A 22,795-nucleotide genomic window follows, 5' to 3' on the forward strand; every position below is an offset into this window, starting at 1 on the left:
CCAAAGTCTCCAGACTAAGAGCTTCCCCAAGGCTAAGTCCTCTTTCCTCACACCGAGGCCCCCAAAGGCTTTACCTTCTCTATCAGCCTAGGGTGTGTCTTCCCCATCTCAGAGTAAGGCCACCCACCCTGCTGAGGCCAGGCCTCTTAACTCTGGCTGTAGCGCCTCCCTCGGAGTAGGGGCTTCCCCAAGGCAAAACCTCCTCCCTCAGACTAGGGCTGTTCTTCCTCAGGTTAGAGATGTCCCCATATGGCTACACATTCTCCTTTCTCAAATTAGGGGGTCCCCAACATCAGGCTGTCACTCTTCTCCCATACACTGGGAAGCAACTCCTCTTTAGGGTCTAGCAAAGTCCAGCTAAGATGGGGCTGGAGAACCCAATGCACTCCCTTCCAAGGCCCAGCATGGGTTGCAGGGGTGGTGGTGGTGAGGAGACCCTCTTCTGTCTGGTCTCAATCTCCGAGCTGTAATGAAATCTGAATGAATCGCATCCCACAATGCCAAGTGGTTTGGGTTTCTTTTTTCTGAATTTGTGCCTTAAATAGGGCCCTGATGGGGTTTACTCTCTCATCTGAGGCCAGGGGAGGTCAGTTCTACCTTCAGCTGGGGGTTCTGGGACTTGGGGGCAGGGGCTACACGTGACAATGCCTGGGAGCCTAGGATGGGGGGCGGGTGGTGCATAGGATCAAATGCTCAGTCTGGAGCAAGTGTCATTTTTGAGAAAACATTGAAGCCAAAGGATTGAGCAGAAAGGTAAAAATGGAGATTTCAGAAGAGGCAGAATGTCTGGAACCATTTGCTTTCAGCTGAAAGTAACAGAAAGCCCAGCCAAAAGAATTGAAACGATGCATTCATCAGTCATCTAACAAATACTTCTCAATCCCATACTATGTGTCAAGCACATTTTTAGACTCTACGAATACAGATACAATTTCTTGCTGTTAAGGAGGTCGTGTTTTAGTGGAGACACAGATAACAAATAAATATCATATATAATATGTCAGAGAGCAGTAAGTACTATGGAGAAAACATAGTTCAGGAAGAGGAATGGGAGTGCTGCCAAAGGGGTACGACTTTTTATAGGGTGGGTTAAGAGGCCTCAGTGAGGGGACATTTGCCTAAAGACCTGAAGGGGACAAGGGAGAGGGTCAGGCAGATGTCTGAGGTGAGGGTGATGGGACACTCCAGGCAGAGGGAACTGCAAATGCAAAGGCCCTGAGGAAGGCGCATTAAGAAGTAGTTAACATTATACACCTTAACAGAAAGAATGGAGTTGGGGGTATCCATGGGTCATTGATTCGGCGGTTCCAAAGAGTCATCAGGTACTTACTTACCTTTCTGCTCTGGCGCTCTCAGCATGTTTCTGTCTGCATGACAATGGCCATAGCCTCAGCATCATGTCCTCATACAACCATAGCCAAAGCTGGAAGGGGTTGCTGCCCATCTTTGTCTTCCCAGAAACTTCATCCCCTAGCACACTTCCCTTCATGCCTCCTTGGCCAAAATCGAGCCAGCCAATCCCTGGCCAGGTGATAGACTTATCCTGATTGGCTTTGCCTAATCAAGATTCAGCCCCTGGGGCTGAGAGAGGTCCCAGCCTCTTCTCAAGTACACGGCTGCCCCCGATTCTGAACAAAATGGGGTTCTATTAGCAAGGAAGAAGGGGGAATGGATCAACAGGGGTCAGCCAGAAAGAGAAACCACCATAGTTTTTTCAGCAGAAGGAATTTAAAACAGGGAACTGTTTACAAAGTGTTGGAAGGGCTGAGAGCAAAAGAGAGAAGGAGGCGAGCTGGAGAGCAAAAATGAAGAAAGGGGAGAGTGTTCTAGTCACTGTGGCTGTGTAACAAAATTACCCCCAAATTTAGTGGCATAAACCATTAATTCAGGATTGTGAAGCAGGAATTTGGGGATGCTTTGTCTCTGCTCCGTGACGTGTGGTGCATTCGCTGGGGTGGTTTGAGTTTGGGAGGCTGGAACCATCCGGAGGCTCATATACCCATAACTATGACAGCTGATGCAGGATGTTGGCTGAGACGTTACCTGGGGCTATAGCTAGAACACCTACATGTAGCTTCTCTGTGTGCTTGGACTTCCTTACAACATGGGTGTCTCAGCTTGTGGTAGGCAGAATTCTAAAATGGCTCCCCAAGATTTCTACCCTAATCCCTGGGACTGTGAATATCATGGAATACCATACTCACAATGATGTTATGTTACACGACCAAGAGTATATTGCAAATGTCATTAAGGTAACCAATTAGTTGACTTTGAGTTCATCAAAGGAGAGATTATCTTGGTGGATTTAATCTACTCACACAAGCCATTTAAAAGCAGAGCACTTTCTCTGTCTGGTAGCAGAAGCAGAAGTTAGTATTTGAAGTGTGAAAAGGATTTGATTCAGCACTGCTGGCCTAAGCTTGGAGGGCCTGTGTGTAAAGGATGTGAGAGTGCCCTCTAGCGGCTGACAGTGACCCCAGCCAAGAGCCAGCAAGAAAGTGGGGACCTCTGTCCTGTAAATGCAAGTAACCAATTCTGCTAAAAACCCGGACAAGCTTGGAATAGGATCCCAGGCCCCAGAGAAGAACCCAGCCTGGCCAACACGTTGATTTTGACCTTGAGAGATCCCAAGCAGAGAACCCAGCAAGCCCAGCAGACTTGATCTACATAACCATGTGATAATAGATGGGTGCTAGTTTATTTATTTATTTATTTATTTTTAAAAAGATGACCGGTAAGGGGATCTTAACCCTTGACTTGGTGTTGTCAGCACCACCCTCTCCCAAGTGAGCCAACCAGCCATCCCTACATGGGATCTGAACCCATGGCCTTGGTGTTATCTGCACCACACTCTCCCGAGTGATCCACAGGCTGGCCCAAATGGGTGCTAGTTTAAAAAAATTTTTAATTGTGGCAAAATATGTGCAACAAAAATTTACCATCTTAACCATTTTAAACTGTGCAGTTCAGTAGTTTTAACTGTATTCACATTGCTGTACAATCAATTTTCAGAGCTTTTTCATCTTGCAAATCTCAAACTCTATATCCATTAAACAACAACTCCCCATCTCCCTCCCGCCAGCCCCCAGCAACCACCATTCCACTTTCTGTTTCTATGAATTTGACTCCTCTAGATCCTTCACATAAGTGGAATCATACAAAATTTGCACATTTGTGACTGGCTTATTTCACTTAGTATAATATCCTCAAGGTTCATCCATGCTGTAGTATGAGTCAGAATTTCTGTCCTTTTAAGTTGAATGATATTCCATTGTGTGGATACACCACATTTTGTTGACTTATTCATCTATTGATGGACACTTTGGTTGCTTCTATCTCATTAGCAAAAGTCCCTTGAATGTCCTTGTCCTTCAGGGGAGACCTCTCTTCACCTATAGGGCTGTGGCATTCTTCTAAGACCTCCGTAGTGGATTGAATTATGTCCCCCCAACACTCGCTGGAGCTTGAATTGTGTCCCCCAAGTTCTATGTATTAGAAACTTAGCCCCCACTGTGATTGTTAAGAGGGTGGAAAATCCTATTATGGCAATTGAAAGGTGGAGCCTTGAAGAGGTGATTGGATTGTAGGACCACACAGTAGTGAATGGATTAAAAATGGTGGTCAGGGGCGTGGTTCTGAGGGCTTTAAAAGAAGAGGAGAGTCTGCCTCTCTCCCTGCTCTTGCTGCTTCCATCATCTTGCAATGTAAGACCCCTGTGTCACTGTTGCCACCACCAGATGGACATTGGACTTCCCAACCTCAGAAACTGTAAGCAATAAATTTCGTTTTCTTTATAAATCACCCAGTTCTCTGTATTCTGTTATAAGCAACAAAAAATGGACTACTACAGCCTCTATAGAAAAATTTTGTCAATGGGCCAGCCCTGTGGCTCACTCAGGAGAGTGTGGTGCTGATAACACCAAGGCCCCAGGTTCAGATCCCATATAGGGATGGCCGGTTGGCTCACTTGGGAGAGCGTGGTGCTGACAACACCAAGTCAAGGGTTAAGATCCCTTTACCGACTGGCCGGTGCACTCACTGGCTGAGTGCCGGTCACGAAAAAGAAAAAAAAAAAAAAAAAAAAAAGATCCCCTTACCAGTCATCTTTAAGGAAAAAAAAAAAAAAAAGAAAAATTTTATCAAAAGCGGTTAGTTCAATGTACAGACAGGAGACACATCCAAAGAGAGAGCCTAGCAGAGTGGTTAAGCTATGGACTCAGGTACCAGTCTGTCTGGTTTTGAAAGCCAGCTTTGCTTTTGCCAGTCACTAGTTCTGTGACCTTGGGTGAGTAACATGACCTCAGCTTTCCCATTTGTGAAATGGGGAAAGAATGGATCCTACTCACAGAGTCAATGTTAGGGGCAAGAGTCGATACGTGCGCAGAACTCGGAGCAGTTCACAACATTCAGAAAGAGTGCATACGAGTCACCGTAGCCAGGACGTTCATTGTTGGGGTTGGGGAGTGCCCTTTGGATCATGCAGCCAGGAGGTGCGTTCGACTCCAAAAGTCCCTTTCTTTCTGCTACCCAACGTGTCCTTCTGTCTGGAGGGTGCCTGCCCTAAGGGGTCAGTGCAGAGGAACCTGAAGTTGGCAGGGGAGAGGGTGAGGAAGGAAGGCGACCTCTCTGCCAGATTGGATTCCTGGGGATGGGGCCGGGATATGATCCATCCCGTCTGAGCTTGAAGCCCACCGGCAAGTGCTCAGGAAATGTTTGCAGTCGGAAATAGCCATTTAATGACTGCGACCCTCGGGCGAGGTGGGGGAAGTAGAAGGGAATTATTCAAAACATGCAAAAACAAAATAAAAAATAAGGGGTGTTTCTAGCTGCTCAGTTGAAAGACAGAAAACATCAAAACAGTCGAAATTCCCAGTGGCCCTTTCCCTGGCCTTGTCTCTTTCCTCACCTGAGAAAACTATTCGGAACATGATATTTCTAATTTTGTTACCTATGTACATGCTTTTAATTTTTTAAGGAATGTCTTTTCCGGGCCGGCCCGTGGCTCACTCGGGAGAGTGCGGTGCTGATAACACCAAGGCCCCGGGTTCGGATCCCATATGCGGATGGCCGGTTCGCTCACTGGCTGAGCATGGTGCTGACAACACCAAGTCAAGGGTTAAGATCCCCTTACCGGTCATCTTTTAAAAAAAAAAAAAAAAAAAAAAAAAAAGGAATGTCTTTTCCTTTTTTTTTTTTTCTCTCTTCTTGGCTTTTTCCCTTTTCTCTCCCTCACTGACTCTCCCACAGGCCCCCATCCCCAGAAATTTCATGTTAATAACCTACTGTATCTCTTCCCTTGATTTTCCAAACTCAAATAATCCTATATATACATTTTATACATACTATATGTATATATCTGTGCATATATAGATGTCAATATAAACATACATATTTATACATATCTCCACACATACATATAGGTATATAGGGTTGTGGGATGTTTTGGGGGGGGTTTTTTTGTCTTTCAAAAATAATATTAGCCACAGCTCTCTGCATCTTGCTTTTCTCATTTGACATTACCTCATGGAACTCCTCCAAGTCATTTGATTCACCATTTTTAGTGACCATATGGTGTGGTTTTCATGGCCACGGTGTGGATGTGCCAATATTTATTCAGTCATTGTCCTATTGAAGGGATTCACGTTGTTTCCTTTTTTCTCCCCCCCACTATGAGAGATTCAACAGTAAATAACCTGATGAAAGTATGACAGTTTATTATCTTTCGTTTCTGTATCTCAATAAATTCCTAATAAATTTTAAAAGCTTGGATGACATATCCCTTTAATGCATTTAAAGAAAATTCTAAAATGTATAATGAAATGAAATCAAAAGTTACAGTTAAAAATTAAAAGTAAAAAATAGTGAAATGGCCCCCACGTCCCCAGGTGCCATCTCCACCCAGATGAGACTCCCTGGACATCCTTTCTCCTCTGCAGACTCCAAGAAGCAGACGATTAAATTACTTCAGTCCTGGGAAGGTCCGTGGGATAGATTCTCAGGAACATGGGTGCTGGGTTGAAGGGAATGTGGGCATTTAATTCATTAACAGCTAATGTGGATTTGCCTCAAATATTTCTTCTTGAGCCCATTTGCGTGGGGGAGACCTGGTTCTCTCTGTCAGGCAGAATCTGATTTCCTAGCCCTGCCCCTCTGCCAGCTCCCTGCCCTACCTCCCTGAACCTTTGGAAGTAACAATTTGGGGTTTTAAGCAGTGCTGGGCCACCCCAGGCCTGATACAAAAGGCCCTATATACAAGGGTACTTCCAAAAGATTGTGGAAAAATAGCATTGAAAGATAATACAAAATCTTTCTATGAACGTTTTGAAGTACCCTCAAACCTGTGTACCTGTTACCTGCTTTCATGTATTTTTTAAAGGTGGATTTTCCCCCAGAACATTACATAAGTCAAACCCCCGCCCAAAATTGTAAAGTGGGTATATTAAAACTCACATTATTCTGAGGTAAATTATTTTAATTATAACAATATAAAATTTTATTTTAATTTTATTTCAGCTTAAGTTAATTGAACTTGGTCAATAAAAATTGTCAAGCAGGAAAATTCTCTCAATTGATAACGAGGTAAGTCAAGAAGTAGATTTTGAAAACATGGATGAGTTTGTTTCCATCAGAGCTGGGGTGCACATTTTCCTTTTGCTTCAGGTACCAACATGGCTTGGTACAGCACTGGTCTTTACTTAAAATTTTGATATTTTGTTCATCAACATGTAATGGATTTTTTTTTGCATTAATTTTGATTTGTTAAAATACTGCATTAAAATATTATTTATCCTGATTACTGAGATTTTTGGTTCACCCTTAAATTTTGCACCCACTTGTTGGCCCTAGTTCTGACCAAATTCTGCCACTGAATGCAGAAAGATCCCCACTTCATTCCTGGGTTATTTCTCACTAGTCTGTGGATTGGCTGGGCTCAGCTGGATAGTTCTTCTACCCCCATGTGGTGTCAGCTGGGGTCATTCCTGTGGATGCATTCAGCTGGAGCTCAGCTGTGGCTGGAATGTCCTAGATGGCTTCAGGTTCTTCTCCATGTGGCCACCGTTTGTACATGGGGTGTCACCAGCAGCATAGCAGGACCACTTTGCACGGTAGCTCAGGGCTCCAAGGAGAAGCTGCTACTTTTAAGGCCTGCGCTTGAACATCCAAAAATAATCACTTTTGCCACATTATATTAATCAAAGTAAGTCACAGAGCTGGCCCAAATTCAAGGGGAGGGGAAAGAAACTCGACTTCTTGCTGGGAAGAGTGGCGTCTCCTCACAGGCATGGGAGGAATTGTCATGGCAGTTTGCCACACACTTACAGGCATTCCACCACGTCCCCCAACCTCCCATCTCCTTACCCTTGCTTGCTTGCTTGCTTTTTTTTTTGGCACTGGCTGGTATGGGGATCCAAACCCTTGACCTTGATCTTATAACACCAGGCTCTAACCAGCTGAGCTAACCAGCCAGCCCATTGCTTTCTTTTTCTTTGTTTTTTCTTATCACCACTTGACACTATCTAAATTACTTTTGTTTTTATCTATATCTCTCAAAAAAATATAAGGTCCATGAGAACGGTGTCTTATTCACCGCTGTTATCAGCGCCTAGAACTGTGCCTAGCACATAGAAGGCCCCCAATATTTAAATGAATAAATGAATGAGTCCCTGGGATGAGCTTCAGGTTTACCCAGGGTTCTGGGGAGTGGGGCGAAGGTGAAGGCCAGAATGTGTAGATATTCTTAGGGAAGTGCTTTAGGATTTCTGCGAGACTCAGAGAGGAAGGACAGGGAGGAAAGGAGAAGGATCAGGAGTGGGCAGGAGAAATGATAGGAAGGCGAGAAGCAGAGGACTGGGAGCTTCATGAGGGACAGTCTTGGTCACTGCTCTATCTCCAGTCTCCACCAGCCGGAGCCTGGCACACAGTAGGTGTCTAGAAAGCATGTGCTGAATGAGTGACCTTTCTCCAAAGAGCCCTCACCGACTCCGTCCCCACCCCCTGACGCTGGGTCAGGCACCCCCTGGCTCCCACACCCCTCTGGGCAACTCCATCCCCACCTTAACCACTGTGGATCATCGCTGTTGGGGGGGCAGGTCTGTGTTCCTCACTGGACTCTAAGTCCTGTGCAGGGAGGTTGGGGCTGTTTCAGTCACCTCTGGGTCCCGGACATCAACCACCGGGCCCTTGTCGCATCGATTTCCTCCCCATGAGGCAGGGCTGTCTCTGTCATTGCTGTGTTCCCGGCCTGGCCAGGCAGAGAGTGGACACTCAGAAAACACTTCCATAGATGCTAAGCCACACTTCTCTCTCTCTCCCTGCCTTTTTTTTTTTTTCTCACATTTTAACAATTCTGAAATCAGAAGGAGTCAAGGTGAATGATGCCTTACTATTGCTGTCAGCTGGGAAGCCATTGTGACGTAGCTGGTCACTGCCTGGATGTGGTAATGGAGTTGCTTTTAATAGCATTATCACGGCTCCTTGCGGTAGGAGGACAATGTAGTGTGGACTAGCACAGATGTCGACTATTCTGAGGCAAAAGCAACACCAAAGAGTCAGACTCTGCGTAGTTTTAGGACTAGCTTAGCCAATTTATTTCCCTTTATTTTCCTAGTGGTGTATAATGAACATCTGTGTTTTCTAAATCAGTTTGCAAAAAGCTCTTTCAGTAACTGTAAAAGAAAAATTTTAAGTGATAAGGAAATATCGTATCATAGTTTTATTGGTAGCATTTTTTTTCTTTGTTAGGGGGACAGAAAAGGATGTGTCTGACAATCAACCTTACATTTGATTATATTTGGAACCTGTTGAAAGAATGAGTGAATAAATGTGTTCATCTCATTTGTCTCTTCCTCTCTCTTCCAGTCTCAGCTATTCGGTTTTACGTCTGTCTAGGGATGAAGGTGAGAGAACAGAATTCTAGTTTTGGTTAAATGAGTTATTCTGGCTGCCTGCTTGTCTCAGTTGATTAGAGCATGGCCTTGTAACCCAAGTCAGGTGTTCGGTTCCCTGAACCAGCCGGCTGCAAAAAGGAGAGGGAAAAAAAAGAGATAAAAAAATGATTTATTCTAACTAATGTGCTTTAAAATAGTGCCTGGCACGGCCCGTGGCTCACTTGGGAGAATGCGGTGCTGATAACACCAAGGCCAGGGGTTCAGATCCTATATAGGGATGGCTGGTTAGTTTGCTTGGGAGAGCGTGGTGCTGACAACACTAGGTCAAGGGTTAAGATCCCCTTACTGGTCATCTTTAAAAATAAATAAATAAATAAAAATAAAATAAAATAAAATAGTGCCTGGCACATTGTAGACGCTCATGCAGGTACACGACTGTAATGATCACTCTGCCTTTGTGTGTGGTCATGCTTGTTGCTCCACCAGCCTGCAAGTTCTATAGCAGCTGGGATAAGCGTGACTCACACCTCTGAACCAGTACGGGCTCTGTCCTAGAATCAAGTCCAAAGAAGTGTTTGTGGAATGATCAAAAAACTGAGTGAATTATTGGATAAATGAAAGTTCTCTTTCAACTCAGGGCCTTTGTGTAAGCTGGTCCCTTAGCCTGAGATGCAGTTCCCTGGCAGATCCCCCAGCTCATTCCTACTCACCCTTCAGATCTCAGCTCAGGGCTGGCTGGTTAGCTCAGTTGGTTGGAATGCGGTGTCATAATACCAAGATCAATGGTTTAAATCTCTGGAATGGCCAGCCACACACACACACACACAAAAACCAAACAAAAAAACCCCAAACACACACAAAAAAGTTCTCAGCTCAGGTGCTGCCTCCTCCAGGAAGCCCTCCCTGACCATCACGCTGGGTCAGGTATCCCTTTTGTTCTCTCATGACCTTATAGGGTCCCCTATCCTAGTCCTGCCCACTCTGGGTCATCATTTTCTTGGGATGGATGTGACTCCTCCACTAGACTCTGAGCCCCAGGAGGGCAGACCCTGGGGCTGTCTTGGTCATTGCTGCATCCCCAGAACCCAGCCCAGGAGGGGTCTGGAGAGGTGTCGAATGTTTGATGAATGAAAAGGGAAAAAGGAAGAGGCTTGCTAGGTGGGCAAGGGTGCAGCCTCTCTGGCTGGTGCTGTCAGCAGCTGGCAGGGGTGCCTTGGAGCATGTCAGTCTGCATCGAATGCATGTGAGCAGATGCCTGTGGCTCTGTCTCTGCCTGCAGTCACCCTGCGCTGTGACCATCTCCCTCTCCTCAGGCCGGCAGCACCAAGGGCGGTGCCTGGGTTTGATGCACCTCTGGATCCCTGGCTCAGAGCTGGAGAAGGGAGGAGGATCACGTATGGATGCAGTGCATTGGGTGCAGTCTGTATACATTGTGTGTAACTGTGTCTCTTAAGGTCTGCAAGTCTGTGTGTGCCTGAAGTGTGTGTGTGTGTGTTTTACCAGCTGGCCTGTACAGGGATCAAACCCTGGACCTTGGTGTTATTGGCATCACGCTCTAACCAACTAATTAATGGCTAACTGGCCATGAATGTGTGTGTTTGCGAGGCTTTTGTATCTATGAGTCTGTCTGAGTTTTGCTTTTCTTTAATAACTGTATCTGAGGTCTTTCTATATCTTTTCTTTTCCTCTTGGGTCAGGGGTGTGTGTTTGTGCATTTTGGGAAGGAGTCTTGGGTGTCTGCTGGTCTGTATGTGTTTTGTGTCCAGGAATGTCTTAGAATGTTTCTTCCTCCTTTAGTCTCTATGCGTTTGTGTCAGTCAATGAGGTATGAACACAGGTAATGAATGAGTCTGTGTTTCTCTCTTGCCTCTGGCTTAGGAACTCCGGACTATGTGGGCAGCAACTCTGGTTGTGGCCTCGAGCTAGTCTGTTCCCTTCCCAGGCCTCTTTCTCCTCCTCACTCGTTTTCAGAGATTTCTTTCCAGAACTAACCTGTGGATGGTCAGGCAAATCCTTTGAGTAGCAGAGGCCTGTGGTACATCTCAGAAACGGGGATGCGGGAAGGCCCTGTGGAGTCTGGCCTGGGCAGAGAGGAAGCCAGGAGGGGAGACAGGGCCGAGACAGCTGTAAAGGGACTAGAGGGTAGGGGGGAGGCCTGGGAGCCGCAGGGGCAGGGGACAGGGTGCAGGGAGCTGCTGGAGCCTGGGGGTGTCCCCCAGTGGGCTGGGTTTTGGTCTGTCTAGGTCTTCATCTCCTTCCAGGTGTGTCTCGGCCTCCACCTCTTGATTCCCATCTTTAAGGCTCTGTACCTTTTCATTCTCTCTGTCACTTGTGCCTCTGACTCTGTGGTTCTCTCTGACTTGGTCTCTTGTCCACTCTTTCTTCCCGCCTGACTTCCCCTCTGTTCTTTTCTTGGGGATTCTCTTCCCCCACCTAACCCCCTTTTTCTCGACGGGTCTTTGCCTCTCCCTTTTTTCATTCATTTCTCTCTCCACTTCCATTTCCTTCTTTGTCACACTGATGCCATCTTAAAAGGTCACGAGGAAGCAGAGGAAGGAGAGAGCAGAATGGAGAAAGGTGAGGACTGGCCCGTGGCTCACTTTGGAGAGTGTGGTGCTGACAACACCAAGTCAAGGGTTAAGATCCCCTTACCGGTCATCTTTAAAAAAAATGGAGAGAGGTGTTGCGGAGCAGTTGGCCCCTGGGCTGGGATTTGAAGGATGGGCTGGGAGGAGGGTGGGAGGGGATATGAAAATTCCAAGGAAGAGGGCCGGCCCGTGGCTCACTCGGTAGAGTACGGTGCTGATAACACCAAGGCCACGGGTTCGGATCCCATATAGGGATGGCCGGTTTGCTCACTGGCTGAGTGTGGTGCTGACAACACTAAGCAAAGGGTTGAGATCCCCTTACCGGTCATCTTTTAAGAAAAAAATAATAATAGTAAATAAATAAAATAAAATAAAATTCCAAGGAAGGAGGAAGGCCTGAGCTTGGGGAGTCTGGATACAGATTCACAGCTGGGGTGTGGAGCTGCCCTGCCGCCACCATGGGCTGTGAGTCCTGGCTAGTGCCCAGCACAGGCGTGCTGGCAGGGACCATGTGGGTGGCCTCAGACTCGGCCCCTCCCCATGGCTTCTCCTGGTCCCTGCCACCACTGGCCAAGCCAACTCACTACTCTCAGAGCATGCACAACACCTCGTGAAGAAGGTAGGTGAGCAGATGGTGCAGAGAAGGCCAATGAATGGCCTGTTTAGGGAACTGAGAGTACCCTGGATGGAGGGGGGAGTGGTGGGCAGAGCCAGGTCCTCAGATGCCAAGCTGTGAATTTAGGACTTTGTCATGGAGAACATGGTGGCTTTTGAACAAATCTCAGTATTAGATCTCTTTGGGGCCCATATGGGGGACTGAGGGCCCAGTGTGACTGAATGGTGGCCCCATCAGCTGCTGGGGGGTGGGGTCCCCTCCCCACATCAGGGCCCCACCCCTTGACATCACTGTCACATTATTGCACTAGGGCTGGCTGACCAATAAGATGCTGCTTGCTATTATAATGGGTCCTAGCAACAGGGTCTGACTCTGGTCTAATGGGAGGAGGCCCCACCAGCAGGGAGAGAGTGAGGCGAGAGGGAGAGCCTGCAGGGCAGGTGAGTCCCCCGAGGGCAGGGGTCTCCAGCTGGGCCCTGCGGTGGGTGGAGGCAGGGGCTTCCATTCCCATTCCCAAACCCCTCAGTCCTAATTCCACCTGCCTTGGCCTTGCTGCTGGGTCCTGTCCCAGGGTCCTACTCTTTCTCCTAAGGCCATACGCTGAGATGGGTTAGGGAGAGGGCATGCAGGGAGTGGGCACAGCACTGGGGAAATGCCCCACCCGGGATAGGAGGATCGGCTCTGGCAGGGACAATGTAATGAGAGCCCAGTATAAAATGAAAATGTAGGGCCCCGTTTCAGATATTATAAAGAATTTGCTCAGCATCAGCAGGACACTAAACCAAACACTGGGCCCTACAGGGCACAAGGCTCCATAAAACTGGCCCCTTCCCCAGGTCACCCCACAGACTCCTGACAGTGCCTCAGGAGGCAGCCGACCATCATGCCCATTATCCAGAGGAGCAAACAGGCCCAGAGAGGGGCTTCATTTTGCTTCAGGTCACAAAGAAAATTAGTAGCAGAGACAGGACATGAGTCGGGGCCTGTGAGACTCCAAAGCCCCCTTGTCACCTCTCTGAGGGTGATGGAGACGAAAAGGATTACTCAAAGCCCATTTCTCCAGAGCAATGAGAGGCTCGAAGGGGTTAATCCCAGGAGGAATTCCCTCAAGAGAGGAGGATCCCAGGAGTAACCCCAAATAAGGTTTTCTCTCAGTTTTTATTGCCCAGGCAAGAAAGTTACAGAAAAGAACAAAGGTGGTTAATCAGTCATAGTGTAAGCAATTTACTATTTAAGGAGTCAAAAAAACTAAGCTATGTGAAGTACAAAAAGAAACAATGAGATAATCATCATGGCAACACTTAGTTCCCCAAGAAACTGAAAGAAATAATTGAAGGCAAGATGAGGAACATAACCCAACCATTAGCCTTGAAGCCTTTAGCTCACATACTTTCCCATCATTAGGTTTAGCTGCACCATGGACGACTGCCCTTAGAGCAATCACTTTTGCTGTGTTACAATTGTCTTATCTACAACAGAGACTTTAGTCCTGAGAAAGTTTTCTGTTTTTCCCAAGTTTAGCATTTCTATGTGTAATTCTAAAAAGTTAGGCTATTCCTTAAACTACAGGGCTTTGGCCCTGCTAAAACTAAGGACTCTGGTCCTACTAAGATAAAGGTTAAGGCCCCGTGAAATACGTGTGCTTTATTAATGTTAGTATCTCCACACCCCTAACTCATGCCAAAAATGTACCGCGGGTTCTTGAGGAAGAGGGAGTGGTGGGGTTCCAGAAAGATTTCCTTCATACCCTTGCTTTCTCTCTCCCTGCCCCATGCCAAGTCCCAGGAGTTGTGAACTGCTCCCTTCTCCTCCACAGACGCTGAGGATCACGCGTCCTGGGACTCTCCCCTGTTCCCCTGCCACTCTCGGAACCACTGGTCACCATGGCTACTTCGAAGTTGCCCATGGTGTCTGGGGAGGAGGAGACGACCATCCTCATGGCAAAGGAAGAGCTGGAGGCCCTGCGCACAGCCTTTGAGTCAGGTGACATTCCCCAGGCTGCCTCTCGCCTCCGGGAGCTGCTGGCCTCCTCGGAAAGCACCCGTCTGGAGGTGGGCATCACGGGTGAGTCGGGAGCTGGCAAGTCATCCCTCATCAACGCCCTGCGTGGCCTGGGAGCTGAGGACCCAGGCGCAGCTCGCACAGGCGTTGTGGAGACCACAATGCAACCCTCGCCCTATCCGCACCCACAGTTTCCTGACGTGACCCTGTGGGATCTGCCAGGGGCTGGCTCTCCAGGCTGCCCGGCTGACAAGTACCTGAAGCAGGTGGCCTTTGGCCGCTATGACTTCTTCCTGCTGGTCTCCGCCCACCGCTGCGGGGCTGTTGAGACCCGCCTGGCCTCAGAGATCCTGCGCCAGGGCAAGAAGTTCTACTTTGTGCGCACAAAGGTGGATGAGGACCTGGTGGCCACGCGAACCCAGCGGCCCTCAGGCTTCAGCGAGGCCGCTGTCCTGCAGGAGATCCGAGACCACTGTGCCGAGCGGCTGCGGGCGGTCGGTGTGACCGACCCCCGCGTCTTCCTCGTGTCCAACCTCTCACCGGCCCACTACGACTTTCCGATGCTCTTGTCCACCTGGGAGCACGACTTGCCTGCCCACCGGCGCCACGCTGGCCTGCTGTCGCTGCCCGGTATCTCACTGGAGGCTCTGCAGAAGAAGAAGGACATGCTCCAGGAGCAAGTGCTCAAGACGGCCCTGGTGTCCGGCGTTATCCAGGCCCTGCCTGTGCCAGGGCTGGCGGCCGCCTACGACGACGCCCTGCTCATCCGCTCGCTGCGCGGCTATCACCGCAGCTTTGGCCTGGACGATGATTCGCTGGCCAAGCTGGCTGAGCAGGTGGGCAAACAGGCGGGGGACCTGCGCTCCGTCATCCGCTCCCCGCTGGCTAATGAGGTCTCGCCTGAGGCTGTCCTGCGGCTCTACTCACAGTCGTCCGATGGCGCCATGCGGGTGGCCCGTGCCTTTGAGAAGGGCATCCCTGTGTTTGGTACGCTGGTGGCTGGTGGCATCAGCTTTGGCACTGTCTACACCATGCTCCAGGGCTGTCTCAATGAGATGGCTGAGGATGCCCAGCGGGTCCGCATCAAAGCCCTGGAGGAGGATGAGCCCCAGACTGAGGTCAGCTTGGAGGCAGCTGGTGACAATGGTGTGGAAAAGCGGGGATCAAGGGAGGGAGGCAGCGAGGAAGCCCCGCTCTCGACCGGCCGGAAGCTCGGCCTCCTTCTCAAGTACTTTCTTGACAGCTGGAAGAAGCGTGACTTAGAAGAGAAATAAAAGTGCAGCTCCCAGCCCCTGCCTCACCCACAAACCAAGCCTTAACAAAACCAACCAACTAACCAAAGAGCCAGTGTGGTGAATTGAGAGCTGCAGTTGTTGAGGGCAGAGTGTGGAGGGGGGATCTGGAGGGAGGGGCGAGAACTCACCATTTTGAGGGAGGCAGGTGGGCCCGAGTCCAAGAGGCATAGACTGAATGAGGATAGGAATTGACCTTGGGGTGAGAGGTTCAAGGTATACATGGTGGGCCCAGGGCTGCTCGGTGGTGTCACTCTCCCTGGTCCCCAAGTGATCAAGGGGGATTTGTGTGGTGGGCAGCACAGCCTGGTTCCCAGACAGGAGCCAATCGTCAGTTCATGTGGGTGGTTGAGTGGCGATTGGGTCCTGCTAAGGTGCTTTACATTCAGTCTCATGTCCCTTTCTGAGAACCCCAGTGTCCCAAAGGCTGCCTCTGGAGAGGCAGCCAATTGGGACCTGGGATTGGCACAATGGTGCCTAGCAACTGTGTGAAACAGGTGGAAAGAGCAGGTATCCTGGGCCTGCTCTGCCACCTGTGAGTGATCGTTGGTGGGAGTGAGGGAGAGAGGCTAGGTGGCCATGGGGCTCACCTCCATGTGGACTGTGGTGAGAGGGCGAGCGTATGGTTTCCATGAGCATCAAAGAAGAGAGGAGGCCATAGGCTCAACTCCACGGCCTAGACTGAGTCTCGTTTCAGAAAGACTGCAGGTGTCTCTCTGAGTGTGAATATGCATGGTAAGATTTCTGGTGCATCTGTGATTGGGAGTAATCTTATAAGTCTCTGATTTTTATGCCATGGGTCTAAGACTGTGAGTTGTTTGCTGAGTCTTTGTGTGGTTGTGTATGTGTGGCTGGCAGGGGTGTGTTTGCGTGTGTATACTTGAATTGTGCTGGAAGGCTGTGGGTCTGATAATGACAGTGACTGTGCATTGGGGTTTGTGAAAGCTGCATGTGGCTGCGAGTGACAGGGGGTACATGCAACACAATGGGTGAGGGTATCTGTATCTGGCCCAAGTGTCCCTGTGAGACCAAATCCTAAGACCAAACTTACAAGGCGCCTTGCTCTGTGCTTGGCTCTTGGAGGGATGCAAAAGTGAATCATCATATACATCAAATACACCCTCATACCTCTCCAAGCCTAAACTCTTACCTGCTGAGTCAAGGATCACACGTGTTTAAAAAATTAAAAGAACTACCAGACTGAGGTGTTTGGACAGGACAGGGGCTGCCCCAAGGGCTTCTGTGGGCTCAGACAAGGGTCAGGTAAGGATTGGATTTATGTGCAGGGAAGAGGGTGAGTTTACACAGTATGGGCAAAGGGATGGCAGCCAGAACAGGGCAGGGCTAATGCTGGGAGCCAGTGAGATTGCCCTGTGTAAAAATAAGAAAAACTGCCAAAGGCAGAGGAGCTGGGAGGGCAGCAGCTTCCCTGAGGCTTGAGGACCTTGAGGACAGGAGCTGATTCACCACTCAACACAGCTGGTTGGGCTAAGGGCCCAGAAATGTTTCAGTGAAGAACACTTCCTCCTGGGCTTGGGATCCTGGGGGCAGCAGGCAGTATAAACTTTGCAGCCCAAGATGAGAACTCACATCCAGGGCTCAAGGAACTCAGAGGGGCAGGGGGAAGATGGATGGGACTGGAAAAACTGGCCAATGACTGCGAGTGGTGGGGGGAGATTCAGGGTCCTGGGAGGTGGAAGAGACTCGCCTTTCAGCTCCAGCAGCTGGGGAGCAGTAATATGACCTGGGTCTCCCTTGGGAGAGTCTCCTGGATGCCTGGCTGGGGTGGAGGGGAATGTAAGACAGCAGCCGTCCTAGGGGGAAACAGTAACCAGGATCTGAGTCCTCTCCCAGGCTTTGCCTCCTCTGCCATGTGGGGTTGAGGAAGGATGGAGTCCAGGATCCAGCCCATGTGGTTACATCTTGGGCAAACCCTCCAAGGTTCATGAAGGTCATAAGGCAGCTCTGGAGGCTATGTACAAGGCGGTGGCAGAGGGGACCAAGGTGCAACGAAGTTGGCCTCACCCCTAAGTGCTCACATATATTCCTGTGGATTTTTCCAGGACCGGTGATGGTTCTAGCCTCATTTGGAGGCCTCAAATTACCCCTGACTCTAGGAACAGTCCCTAAGAAGATGGTCTGCTTTTACCTGTAGGATTAGAGGGTTCCCTTTACTGAAGGGCTCCTGTGCTTTGCAAAAGGACTCCCCTTTTCTCGGGAGGCCTCTCCATTGGCTCTGCCAAGACTACTTGGGGTTCACATGGGCATTTCTGCACCAAAGAGAGTATAGGGGATCATGGTAGAAAAGTCCCAGACCCCCAGATGCCCAAGACTGATGGTCCCTTCCAAATCCATGCTCCAGTCCAGCTCACATCCTTCTTCCCTGTGGACCCTCAGACTTTATCCTAAACACAGGACTTCCTGGCCTCGCTGGGGCTGGGATGGAAAGGCCAGGATATGACATGTGAAAGTCTCCCCTCTCCTCTTCACCCCCCTCAGCCAACTGGTTCCACGTCCTGTCCCCATCCCCCATCCTGACCCCCTCAGCCCATGCCAGTTCAGGCCTCACCCTCTCCTGCCACCTCTTGCTGCAGCCTCTTGCTTCCTCTCCCAGGTACCCCATAAGGCCCCAGAAGGATCTTCCTAATGTCCACAGTGGCCCTCTTCCTTCCCTGCTCAAACCTTCCGTGGCTACTCTGAGATAAAACCAAGCTGCTCAGGCTGATGTTCCAGGTCCTTCCCAAGCTGGCCTCTGCCTGAACCTCACCAAGAGTAAAACCCTGAGTCTTCCTAAAACTGCAGAGCTGAGAAGACTCCAAGGAGTCGGCTCTCCATTTCACAGGTGAGAAGACTGACACCTTTATCCTGTCCCATCCCTTACAGAAGGGGGAAATAAAGGTTACAGCAGAGATGTGACCTGCCCCATGTGACCCAGCAAGTTCCTGGCACAGTTGGGACTAGATGTGATCATGCAGTCCCAGGGGGTCTGCCCTGGCTGTCCCTGTCCATCATACTAGTGAGAACTCCAAGGCAGGACAGGGCTTGACAAGGTGTGCTCCACGGTTGAGCAGATGTAAGTAGTCAGAAGCTAGGCAGCATGGGTGCAATGGGCAAATGTTGCACAGATGCAGCAGACCCACTGGGCCTGTCTTTTCCTTCAGGTCTAGGACTGCAGCACCCAAAGAAGTCTTAGCACTTAGTGGGCACTCAACAGCAATGATCTGGAGGTTTTGTATGGCAAAAAGATCCAAGGGAGCTGGTCTATGTCCTGGCTCTGGGGCAGGCTGAAAGATATGTAGCAAGTGATTTTTACCTTCCTAAGCCTGTTTCCTACTCTGTAAAACAGGGACTTAATAAAACTATGCATGGGGCCGGCCCGTGGCTAACTTGGGTGAGCGTGGTGCTGACAACCAAGTCAAGGGTTAAGATCCCCTTACCGGTCATCTTAAAAAAAAATAAAATTATGCATGTGGTTAGAACAGTGAGGGTTTCAGCTCTTTCATTGTCCTATATTATTGATAACTGTGCCCGGTGCATGGTAAATGCCAAAAATTTATTTAAGAGTTTGAATTCTAGAATCAGAAGACCTCAGTCCCATTCCCAACAACCAATGCACCAGCTGGCAGCCTCGGGTATGTTAAATCATCCCCAGTGCCAAATGAGGATAGTAAGTGAATCTCTTTTTCCAGGCTGTTATGAGCCAGGAGTACCCGGCAGTGATGAATAAAGTTAACTAAAATAAAGCATTTAGCTTGGCAAATTGTTACACTCTTGGTACTATTACTGGTGATGCCTCAAACACTTTGGGCATTGTTGTGTTTTCTATTATTATGGTTTCTTTTAAATTTGGCATTGAGGTTTCCCTCTCGAGAGTCAAGACAGCCACTCTAGGAGAGCCCTCACCAGGGCAGTTAGGTTCATGTGTGAGTCAGGTGAGACACAAGAAGGAGGTGAAACCAAAATGCCTAGAAGAAATTTACTCCTCACAGGTTCCAGAGAGGTTAGAGGTGCCTGTGGAAGGGAGGTGACAGAAAGCTCAACCAGTGGGAGGCAAAGCGAGTGAGCGAGAGAGACAGAGGTAGGGAGAGGACCTGTGGCCCTATGCCTTTATTAAGGGATGTGGACATTATCCCTTAGGCTTTCCTGTGGGAGTTGTGGACTGGCAATTATAAATATATTTACACTGGCATGTAAATAAGCTCAAAGGGGGGAACTTATTTCTATGACTCTGATGTTGACCATTAGGTTTTGTCATAGTCAGCTGCTGTGGGAGGGTTGGGTTTGGGGCCAGTGAGAGGAGGAACGAGTGGGCTATGTCACAAACAAACACAAAGTGAGGGGAAGTTTCGACTAGGCCAATGTGACGTGGTATGACCGGATTTCAAACAACTTATGCCTAAAAATGGATGCTGAGGCAGCAACTATATTAAATTTATGACAGTATCTAGATAGGGCAATAGAGAGGGAAACTCAGAGTGAAGATACTCCCTTACCTGTCTTGTTGAAGGCCACCAAGTTCTGAAGACAGAGAACTAGGATCAGACAGCCCATGGCAAGCAAAGCCCAGCCAAGCCTCAGCCAGTTAAAGACACTAATGCTGTCACTGGAGGAGGTCAGGTCTCTAAAGGAAGCCTTCAGGACAGGGAACCTGCTGGCAGTAGTTGCCAAGTTGCAGTCCACACTTCATTTTCTGGAGAATGTCAGGCTGGACACTGGCATTAATGGGGACAGGCTCAGGCAAGCTGACCTTTGTCAATACCATCCAGAGGCTGGGAGACAAAGACCCCAACTCAGCCTGCATGGGTGTGGTGGAAATGACTGTGGACCCCATGCCATACCTGCACACCAAGTATCCAGAGTCGTCATCTGGGACCTGCTGGGCACAGGCACTCCCACCTTCCAGGCTGACAAATACTTCCAGTAGGTGCTGCTGGACTGTTATGACTTCATCATTACATTAGAGCATTTAAACACCAACTATGCCCAGCTGGCTGGCAAGATCCTGCAGCAGGGCAAGCGCTTCTACTTCATCCACTCCAAGGTGGACACGAACTTTTCCACCTCCTGCAGCTGTTCCTCCAGCACCTTCTCTGAGAGTGTGCCCAGTCAGATCTGGAAAAGCTGTCAGCAGCAGCTAGAGGATCAGGTGCAAGCTCTGGCAGGATGGGGTGGGTGAATCCTTAAGGAATTTCCGACTCCTTCCCCTCCATCTTCCAGCTGAGGCCCAGACTAGGAAAAGGGGTCACTCAAGGTCACACTGAATTACTGAACTAGGTCCCACAGTGAAATGCTTACAGCTGCCATCTTCTGGGTTGGCACTTTTGTCAGTGGTGACATAGACCACTTGCATTAAGGAAAAAAGGGTATGTATTGGCTCATGCATTTGCAAAGTTATAGTAGTGCAAATGCTATGTGCCCAATGCAGATCTGGCACCTGGGGCAACTAACAAGAGGGTTTGCCATAGCCAGGCTCCATCTTCATGAACTCAATTCATCACAACACCCCTAGGAAGTAGGTACAATATCAACTTATTTTACAGATTAAAAAACAGAAGCTCAAAGAGGTTTGGTATCGTGCCCAAGGCCACAGGTGGTAGGTGGCAAGGCTGGGATCTGAACTCAGGCAGCCTGGCTCCAGAGCTGACACTCTTAAAGCAACGTTCTGTGCTCATGGCAAGCGCTTGAGCCCAGGCACCTGTCAGGACAATACAGTCTGCTCCAATGTAGAAACTGAATGGTGGTCATGTTTTCTGCAGTGGTGGGTGTGAAGGATCCCGAAGTCTTCCTTATCTCCATGCTTGAATTGGGCAAGGGCGAATTCCACCTGCTATAGGAGACGATAGTGAAGGAACTGGGCAGCCTTGAGCAGCAAGCATTGTTGGTCATGCCCAACATCTCACAGCCCATCCTAGAGAAGGCCTCCCTGCAGCAGCATATCTGGCTGTTGGCCACGGTGGCCTGAAGAATCAACCTGAGTCCCATGCTGGACATAACAGTGTGGTATGAGCTCTGTACACACTCATCCACTCCCTGGAAGGCTACCGTTGCAGCTTGACTCCCTTGTCAAGATGGCTGAGCAGATGGGCCAGCTTGGAGACAGTACATGGACTATGAACCAAGGTCACCAAGGCACTGGTGGTGGAAATGCTAGGCCAGGCTTCCAGAGGTGCCTCTGCTTTCACCCATCCTTCACCACCATATACCAGATGTGGCAGCCAAGGATGCAGTGTGCTGATTGAGGCCTTCCTTGACAACTCCAGCCATAAGATCCCAGGTGTATCCAACCGGTAAATCTCAGCCCTGAGCCTAGGCCAACTGGAGGTGGCAGGGAAGGACTGGGAAGATGCAGTTCTCTGTCCCCAGGCTGTGTGGTGTTGGGGGCTGGGGAGGAAGAAACTCAAGCTCTAACTCCCCTGGACTGAGCCCATGTGCTATCTTGTGCTTTTCCGCCCTGGGTCTTATGCCCTTCTCTGGCCATTGCCTCCACTTTCCCTTCTCTGGCAAATCCGGAGTCAACCAGTAGATAGACCCTCTAGGAAGCACTGGGTGGGAACGGGACCTGGGAATGATATCTTGACAAGGCAGGGAGGAGCTCAGTTATCTAGCTGGAGGGGTCAGTTAGGAGGGTTTCTGCACAGATTGGGGCAGTCGGACAAAGGATTTAGAAGCATTTTTGTTAGAGGGCAGTGAATATCACAGCTCTGAAGGGCCATCAGGATCAACTTACTGTTGGGATAATGGCCAGAGAGAGGAGGCTCCTAAGGTCAGTCAGGAAGTGACAGTGTCAGAGCCTGCTCTGGGTCTCATACCTTCCAGGCTTTAACTCCTCTCTGTAAAGACCTGCATGGACTCCCCACTTCTGGCCTGACCTCTGGCCTGCTGTTTTTCTTCACTGCCCTCTAACCCTCTCCAGTTGTGCTTTCTTCTTGAAAGGCACCAAGATACCAGGTATATAGACACCAGGACTTTATGGGTATGCCTGAGAGCAGGAGGAAGCCAGGGAGACAAAGAAGTGACATAAGGGGTAGTGGATATACAGAGACCCAGCTGGCTGGACTGGAACTAACTGCTTTATTAAACAGTAAATTGGCAGGATTTGTTGGTAAGGACTACTTTGGGCAGCCAGACCAATTTGCAGACATACTTTGGGAAATAATTAAGATTATGTACTGTATTTAACTGAGAAGATGAAGGTTGCTACTATATTGAGCTGTATGGTGTATTTAACTGAGTGTAGGCTCTGAATTAAAGGTAGGGACTGCTGTTTTTAAGCAAGAGTAGATGAGGTTTATAAGGGAAGGAAGACACCATTCTTAACCAACAGTAGGCACCTTCTCCAAGGATAAGGTATGATACTTGAACTAAGGGTAAGTACTATATTTAAATAAGGGCAAGTTCTATTTTTTAAAC

At 49.1% G+C, this 22,795-nt stretch overlaps 1 protein-coding gene across 1 annotated transcript; it reads left to right on the forward strand.

Annotated features, from left to right (window-relative positions):
- The first annotated feature begins 13,975 nt into the window (after positions 1-13,975).
- On the forward strand, positions 13,976-15,367 carry IRGC (immunity related GTPase cinema). The gene has a single exon (XM_063113074.1). It carries the CDS (start codon positions 13,976-13,978, stop codon positions 15,365-15,367), a length of 1,392 nt encoding a protein of 463 aa, XP_062969144.1.
- The last annotated feature ends 7,428 nt before the right edge of the window (positions 15,368-22,795 follow it).

The sequence above is a fragment of the Cynocephalus volans genome, chromosome 10 (genome assembly GCF_027409185.1).
Source record: "Cynocephalus volans isolate mCynVol1 chromosome 10, mCynVol1.pri, whole genome shotgun sequence".
In the NCBI taxonomy this organism is placed as follows: Eukaryota; Metazoa; Chordata; class Mammalia; order Dermoptera; family Cynocephalidae; genus Cynocephalus; species Cynocephalus volans.